The sequence below is a fragment of the Plasmodium gallinaceum genome (assembly GCF_900005855.1).
Source record: "Plasmodium gallinaceum strain 8A genome assembly, contig: PGAL8A_v1_32, whole genome shotgun sequence".
Classification (NCBI taxonomy): domain Eukaryota; phylum Apicomplexa; class Aconoidasida; order Haemosporida; family Plasmodiidae; genus Plasmodium; species Plasmodium gallinaceum.
The window spans coordinates 562,086-571,373 of NW_021628338.1; the positions used below are offsets into that span (position 1 = coordinate 562,086).

Below are 9,288 nucleotides of genomic sequence, written 5' to 3' on the forward strand. Positions count from 1 at the left end.
TTTTTTTTTTTTTGTGAGAAATAATAATATAAAAAGAATATAAAAAAAAAAAAAAAAAAAAAAAGGAAAATATAAATTTAAAAAAAAAAACAAACTATTTTTACTTTTAATTATATTAAATATAAAATTACGCTTAATTACTTGTATTTTGAGATTATATATATGATTATGCTATATGTGTTAAATATTATTAGAAAAAAATAACAGTAAAAAAAAAAAACAATCCTTAAATGTATAAATAATTATATGTGTGTAAGAGAAGATGAATTATATACATTTAAAAAATTTACAAAGTAACTGTTGGAGAAATAAAAGATGTAATTATTTCATATGTTTACATAATTTGTATAAAATTGAAACCATCTTTAATGTCAAAAAAAATAAGTTTTCTATTTTAAAAAATTCAAAAAATTTAGATGAGTATATCAATTATAATAATAAGAAATACATTTTTGCTAAGTATCGCTTTTTTTCAAATAGTAAAAAAGAAAATGTAGTAAACAAAAATTTAGAAAATGAAAATTCTCCTGTTAATTATAATAACACAGTTACTGAAGAAAACAAGTGTAAATTAATAGAAGAAAAAGATATTGATGAAAATAATATAAATGATATTACAAAAAAGAAGAAAAAATTCTCAAAATTAAAAATATTTGCATATTCTTTTAACATAATTTTTTTTTCATATGTAATTTATAAAGTTTACAAAAATGATATGAATTTATCTAAAGCAGAGGAAAGTATAATTAGAGATTTCGTTAAATTATTTTATTCGTATGAAGAAAAAAATAGTGTTAAAAATTCACAATTTTTAACATGTTTAAACGAAGATTTAAGTAGGCAAATTGCCATGTATTTTATTCAATTAGATACAGACAAAAGTTCAGGCTTTTTAATAAATGATGCTGTTAATTTTTTGTCTGAATTAAATATAAATGAAGATAATGAAATTATAAAAAAATTTATTAAAAAAGGAAATGGGAAAAGTATAGAATTGAAAAAGTTATCTGGATGCTCATTGCAAGAATTTGCTGAATTAATAGAAAGTTTAATTTTAGTAAACAAAACGAAAAATGAAACATATCTATCAAAGAGATTATCATCTCTTGAAAATGAAAAAACATATTATATTGATGTATTACAGTATTATTTAGATTCAATTGTGAATTTTGTTAAAACAAGTAAAATATTTTTATATTATCAAAGTAAGAAAAAAAAAACTAATGAAGATATAAAACAAATAGATAATTTAGAAAAACTAATTTTAGATAAACTTATTCAATATAATGAGAAATACGTAGATAAAAAAAATTTATCTTTGGATTATTTATTAAGTAAAGAAGAATTGAACTATCTTAAAAATAATAATTTATCAAAAAAAAAGGAAGAAAAGGAAATATTGTTAGTAGAAAAAAAAATACTTGAAGATAAAATTCAAATATTGAATAATTTACAATTAAAAAAAAATTTAACTGAAGCAGAAATTAAAAGACTAGAAGATTTAAAAGTAAAATTAAAAAATCTTAAAAAAACAATAAGAAAAGAAGAACTTAAGAAATATTTCTTCTTATAAACAAAATTTTTATTTTCCTATGTGATTAAGTAAATTATTAATCTTTTTTTTTTTTTATTATTATTATTATTATTTTTTTTAAAATATATCATTTTAAAATTGTTAATTTAACTAAACTTTTTTAATAAATTTAAAACATTTTAGTTTATTTAACATCTTTTTGTTTGTATGTTATTCTTTTTTCTTTTTTAAATACAATTAAAAAAAAAAAAAAAAAAAAAAAAAACAATATAATTAGTTATTTGTAATACTTCATTTATTTTTAATTTCTTAAAATTTGTTATTGCATTCAGTGTATTATTCTGTTTATTTTTCATTATATATGTTTTATTTTTATCTTTATTTTTTTTTTTTTTTTTACTTTATTTTTAATTTGTTTTATTTTATGATATTTTAATCTTTTCTATTTTACCTTATTGTATACTTTTTTGANAAAAAAAAAAAAAAAAAAAAAAAAACAATATAATTAGTTATTTGTAATACTTCATTTATTTTTAATTTCTTAAAATTTGTTATTGCATTCAGTGTATTATTCTGTTTATTTTTCATTATATATGTTTTATTTTTATCTTTATTTTTTTTTTTTTTTTTACTTTATTTTTAATTTGTTTTATTTTATGATATTTTAATCTTTTCTATTTTACCTTATTGTATACTTTTTTGAATAAAAATATTTAGCAAATGAACAAAAGATATATTATGGAAAACTTTTTATTGTAATATTAATTTTTAAATTCTATTAAATCTAAAAATAATTATAAACAAAAATATATATATATATACTATTTACTTATTAAATGTATTATATATATATATATTAAATGACATATGGTTATTTAAAATATAAATATATTGTAAAAAAAGAATGTTTTAAAAAAATAAGACATGAAAAAAAGTATATATTTCAAAAATACACGAGGAAATTAAATAATAAATATTTAGAATATATGTTAAAGTAATAAATTAAAATGATAAAATTTGTTCATCCATTTATAATTTCTCATAATTTTTCTTGTGCATAAATAAAAGATATAAATTTTAATTCGAATAAAACAAAGCTTAATATAATAAATTATTTAATATCTTTTTAAGAATATAATAAAATATGAAACTTATTATAAAAACTTCAAAGAAAATAATTAGAAATTATTTTATAAAATAACAGTAAAACAAATTTATATTAACCTAATAAAATATATGAGCATACAATTTTTTTTATTTTTAAAATCTATTGTAAAAAATAACAAAAAATAAATTTATATTATTTTTAATTTTTTTACATTAAGATGGTATAATTAAAGTTAATGTATGTTGATAATCCTAAAAAATAAAACAAAGTTGTATAAATAAAAATTATTTCAATTTAGATTAATGCTTCCATATATATATGTATATGAATATTAAATTTTCCTTTTTTTCAATGTATAAAAAAGCTGGAAATATAAAGTTTTTTGTGAAATTAATGATTAATTAATAATTTGCATGCATTAAACAAAAAAAAAAAAAAAAAATAAATAAAATAAAAAAAAAAAACAAAATAAAATAAACGAAATGTAAATAAAATAAAACTACAATGTTATATTTTTGATAATTTACATTTAAAATTTACATTAAATAAAAATGTTTACAAGATTTGTATATATGAAAAATTACTTAAACTTCAAAATATTATAGATATATTATTATATCTTTTTTTTTTTTTTTTTTTTTTTTCTTATTTTAAAAACATTGTAAATTAATCACTCATCATTTTGTGTATTTTTTGTTTTCTTATTTTATTAAATGTTTGTCTTTAATAAATAATAAAATATAAAGTGTTACATACTTTGAACATTCTACAATTTAACAATTTTATATGCATTATTTTATTTTTTTTTTTTTTTTTATTATAAATAAAACATAATATATAAAAGTTCTTCTTTTTATTTTTATGTCAATCAATATTTTAAATATTATCATCAAATAAAATTTTTCACATTTCTATTGTGATTTTATATTAAACATAACCATTAAAATGAATTTTTCTGAATTTAATGATGAAATAATAGAATGTAACATTTTAAGTAATACATGTTCTGAATATGATAATTTTGATATCTTTGAGGATAATTATTCATTTGATATTTTAAAAAAAAAAAAAAAACAAAAAATAAAAAATATTTACAACAAGTTAAATGCTTTTAAAAAGAAATTTTCCACATCAACTGAATATTTAAAATGTGCAGAGATTTTATTCAAATGTGCTGGAGGTAACTGCCTTCTAGAAAGAAAAGAACGTTTGAAAAAAAACTACTTAGAAGACTTCTCTTGTAATTCAGAAGAAGATATATTTTTTGATGGTTATGTTAACTATTTTGATTTTTTTGATGTTGAAAATTTTAACTTATTTTTTAATAAATATTTCCATATAGGCTCTATTAAGAAAAAAAATAACATGACTTATGAGGATGTTTTAAAAAAAAATCAAGAATATTTTGAAACTGTTAGTAATAGCAAAATAAAAGTTTCTCATCTTTTAGATAACAATGAGGATTACTTAAAATTGACTAATAATAAAAACAAAAAGAATGATTATAGCAATTATAAAAGATTAGTAGTGCAAAAAATAGAAAAAACAAATGATTTATTTAATGATTTTTATAAAGAACATTATAAAAATACAAGTGATCAAGAGGTTACTTGTGACAGTAAAAAGAAAAATTTACAAAAAAACAGTTTTGATTTATTTAATAAAAGAAGAAAATTAAGTGAACATACAAATAGTGTTGATGTAATGATAGAATCTGAAAATAATAAAAGTGATTTCACTAATATATTACTAGAAAATAAATTAACAGAAGAAGAAAAAAAATATAAAAAGTTCATGGAAAAAACATTTGAAAATAATAGAAAATGTAATGTTGAAAAAAAAGTAATAATTTTTAAAATTTGTAATATATTATTTGAAAGTAATAGTATGGAAAAATGTCAAAATTTCTATGATGTTAATAATTCAAATGATTCCAAATTTAATAACAAAATAAATTATGATAAGAATTTTAATTATGATACTTATAATATAAATACGAATATATATTTTCCAACATATAACAGTCCTTTAATAAATGAAAATAGCTTTGATGAAAATAAAAAAGACAAATTAAGTGATATTAATTTAAAAAGAAAAATGCATTTTTATAGTTGTTTACTGAAATTGTTTATGTATATTAATACTTTATTTAGAATATGTGTAGAATTGATGAAATATAATTTTTCAGATTTAAGTTGTGAAAATAAAGTTCTCTCAAACGACTCAAAGAAATTAGTTAAACTAATTTATATATTTCAAAAACAAGAGAAGTATCTTATCAATTTTAGTAAATATATATTACATATGGCAAAAAAATATTTTTTAAAAAATAACAACTTAATTTTAACTAATGAAATTTCAACCTTAAAAAAATTAATTAAAATTCTTTTGAAATGGAAAAAAAGAGATTTTAATATTTTAATTAAATTTACTGAATTAAAAATAAAAAATGAAAACATATATAAAGCAGAAATTGTAAACAATAATTTAGTGAAATATAATTTTGAATTAAGAAAAATTTATTTTTGTAAATATAACAACGATATCATAATATCATTAAAAAAAATATTTCCTCTATGTTTTTATGAGGATTATTCTAGCATAAGTAAAAATCAAAAATTAAATTTTATGAATGAAAAATTAAAAAATAATGAAAACGTAAACAAAAATTATGGAATTAAAATAAAAGAACAGGAAAATAATGAAAATGCTTTTAACTCATTTATATCTAGTTCTGATTTTTATATAAATAATCTATTAGAAGAATGTGAACAATTTAAAAATTCTGAAGAAAAATATTGTTATCTAACAGACGTTCAGAATTCTAATTATCTAAATTATGAAATAGAGTTAAATATTAATAAAATGAAAATAATAAATTGTCTAAATAATATTTTAATAAGTGAAATTGACAATATAGAAAAATTAAAAATTAGAATTAGTAATGATGAAGAAGAAATTAATAATATATTTTGTGGTATTCAAAATATATATAATATTTTAATAAAAGACATTGAGATATCAGAAAATATATCATCAATTAAAGAATCTTCTAAAATCTATAATAATTTAAAAAATACGATATTAAAATATGATTCAGAAAAAAATGATGAAATTTATTTAAACGAGAAATTTGCATGTGATAAAAAAAATGAACTTGAAAATTCTAAAAGGAATTCTAAAAGTTTCAATTTTAATTATTTTAGTATTAACATCAAAGAAGAAAATAGAAAGAATGTTAAAGAGTCAGAAAAAGAAAACTTCATAAAAGATCATTATTTAGTTTGTAATTACTCTAAAGAAATAATGAAAAGAAAAGATCATGGTGATATAGATATAAATTCTTATAAAAAAAATTATAATAATGTTAATAAATTAAATATTTTAAAAAAAATGATAAAAAACATAATAATTTTTTTGGAAAAAAATAATTTTAATAGTTGTAAGGAACTTAAATCAAAAAATAAAATGATAAATGATAACTCAGAAGAATATTTACAAGAAGAAAAAAAAATAAGTCTTGAATACACTGAATATCTAGTAAAAGAAAAAAAACTAAATAATGATCTTAGTGAAGAGCTAGAAAAAGAAAAAAAGATTAATATTAAACTAAAAGAAGAATTAGAAAAAGAAAAAAAAAGAAATATTGAATTTGATGAATATTCGGATAAGCAAAGAATGTTGGAAAATCAACTACGTATAGAATTAGAAGAGAGCAAAAAAATTATTAACGAATTGAATATGAAACTAGAGAAAGAAAAGGAAACTAATAACGAGTTGAATATAGAATTAGAAAAAAAAAAAAATATAAGTGTTGAGTTTAATGAACACTTAGAAAAAGAAAAAAAAATTAATAATCAATTAAAAATATCATTAGAAGAAGAAAAAAAAGTAAATGTTGATCTGAATATAGAATTAAAAAAAGAAAAAGATACTAATAATGAGCTGATTACAATATTAGAAAAAGAAAAAAAAATGAATAATGAATGGAATATAAAATTAGAAAATGAAAAAAAAACAAATATTGAACTTAATAAATATTTAGAAATAGAGAAAAAAGTAAATGTTGATCTGAATATAGAATTAAAAAAAGAAAAAGATACTAATAATGAACTTGTTATAGTATTAGAAAAAGAAAAAAAAATGAATGATGAATTAAATACTGAATTGGAAAAAGAAAAAAAAAAAAATGTTGAGTTTAATGGATATTTAGAAAAGGAGAAAAAAATGAATGATGAATTAAATACTGAATTGGAAAAAGAAAAAAAAAGAAATGATGAGTTTAATGAATGTTTAGAAAAAGAGAAAAAAGTAAATGTTGATCTGAATATAGAATTAAAAAAAGAAAAAGATACTAATAATGAACTTGTTATAGTATTAGAAAAAGAAAAAAAAATGAATGATGAATTGAATAATGAATTAGAAAAAGAAAAAAAAAGAAATGATGAATTAAATGTAGAAATAGAAAAAGAAAAAAAAAGAAATGATGAACTGAATGTAGAAATAGAAAAAGAAAAGAAAGTTAATAGTGAAATGAATAAAGAATTAGAAAAAGAAAAAAAAAAAAATGTTGAGTTTAATGGATATTTAGAAAAAGAAAAAAAAAGAAATGATGAGTTTAATGAACATTTAGAAAAAGAAAAAAAAAGGAATGATGAATTAAATACTGAATTAGAAAAAGAAAAAAAAAGAAATGATGAATTGAATGTAGAAATAGAAAAAGAAAAAAAAAGAAATGATGAATTAAATGTAGAAATAGAAAAAGAAAAAAAAGTTAATAGTGAAATGAATAAAGAATTAGAAAAAGAAAAAAAAAGAAATGATGAATTAAATGTAGAAATAGAAAAAGAAAAAAAAGTTAATAGTGAAATGAATAAAGAATTAGAAAATCAAAAAAAAAAAATCAAAGATCAGAATGATAAATTATTAAAGCAAGAAAAATTAATTGAAGAGATGAAAAAAAAATTAGAGATAGAAAATAAAAAAAATAAAAATAATGAGTTATTAGATGAACAGAAAGATTTTATTTCGTTATCAGAAAAAAAAGACGAAGTTAATATAATAGAACAAGAAAATAAATCTAAAAGAAAACAAAATAAATTATTTACAGGAAGTGAACAAGTAAAATTTGAAAAATTGAGTGAAAAGAATAACAACGTTTTAAAATCTATTGAAGAATATAATAAACTTTATGATTCATATATTGAAATAACATTAAAAAAAGAAAATTTAGAAAAAGATTTTGAAGAAAAGATGATATATTTTAAAGAAAAAATGGCTTCTTTTGATGAGAAAGTAAAATATTTTGATGAAAAAATATTATATTATAAAAATACATGTAATATTTATGAAAAAAATGCATTAAAAGTAAATAAACTCATTAAAACACTAGAAGGATTCATAAAATATATTGAAAAAAGTGGTGATAAAATAGATTCAAATATACAAAGGAAATTAGACAAAATAAAAATTTTCATGAATGAAATAAGTGATAATCGTACAACCAAAATAATAGAAACAGAAAAGATGTTATTTGATGAAATTATTAATGAAAAAAATATATTATTAGAAAAAATTGCTTATCATGAAAAGGAAAAATTAATATATGATAACGAAATGAGTGATGACTTAAAGAAATATATGAATGAATTAAATTTTAAAAGTATTAATGAATTATTTATATTTCATTCAAATATAATCAAAGAATTAAGATTAGTTAAAAAGAATTGTAACATATTAATAGAAGAAAATATAATGAAAAATAAAGAATTTGAAAATCATATTTTAAAATTAAATAAATGTTTAGATAAAAAAGAAAAAGAAATTGATGTACTCAATGAAAATTGTAAATCATTATTATTAGAATTGGATAACTTAAAATATATTTTAAATGATTTGTTATCATTTGGAGAGAAAAAATTGTCTAAGTATAATCATTTACAGAAAGATGATATTTTAAAAAAATATGGAAAAATAGAAAAATACAATATTTCAGAAAAGTTTAAAATTATAGAAAGAAATACAGATGAAAATTTATTAAAAATTGATGACCTTTTATCAAAGACTGCTAATTTATCAAAGACTGCTAATTTATCAAAGACTGCTAATTTATTAAAGACTGCTAATTTATCACAGACTGGTAGTGTGTCAGAAAATGATAATACATCAAAAGATAAAAATAATAGTTTAGTGAAATTAAAAAGATCCTCAAAAAATAAAAATAAGGATATAATAAAAAGTAATATATTATTAAATGAAAAAAAAAAAGTTGAAACAGTTAGACAATATCATTTAAGAAGTAGTAGTAGAAGAAAATAGATAAATTATTTTTAATGTTTTTAATGTTTTTAATGAAACTTTTAATTAAATATTTTTTATTTTCTTTTCATTTATATTATTAGAATAATAAAAGTAATAAAATAAAATAAAATAATATAATAATTATAGACATTCATGATTCATAGTTGTAAAAAAACATAGTTTCTTTGTATTTTTGTAAATTTGAAAAATTCAATTTATTATTAAATTTTATTTCTTATTCATGTTATAAAAAAATATATAATTTTTTAATCCGATATTAAAAAAATATATATATATATATATACATATTTACGTTCAACATTTTTTTTTTTTTTTTTTTTTTTTT

The 9,288-nt window shown here is 16.5% G+C and overlaps 2 protein-coding genes across 2 annotated transcripts; both read left to right on the forward strand.

Annotated features, from left to right (window-relative positions):
* Positions 1-262: 262 nt before the first annotated feature.
* Positions 263-1,573, forward strand: PGAL8A_00050300 (conserved Plasmodium protein, unknown function; the record flags this gene model as incomplete). Its single annotated transcript, XM_028674520.1, has 1 exon — positions 263-1,573. The coding sequence occupies one exon, from the start codon at positions 263-265 to the stop codon at positions 1,571-1,573; it is 1,311 nt and encodes a 436-aa protein (XP_028530865.1).
* A 2,014-nt stretch (positions 1,574-3,587) lies between these two features.
* On the forward strand, positions 3,588-8,960 carry PGAL8A_00050400 (conserved Plasmodium protein, unknown function; the record flags this gene model as incomplete). The annotated part of the gene is made up of 1 exon (XM_028674522.1): positions 3,588-8,960. One exon carries the CDS (start codon positions 3,588-3,590, stop codon positions 8,958-8,960), a length of 5,373 nt encoding a protein of 1,790 aa, XP_028530866.1.
* Positions 8,961-9,288: the final 328 nt, after the last annotated feature.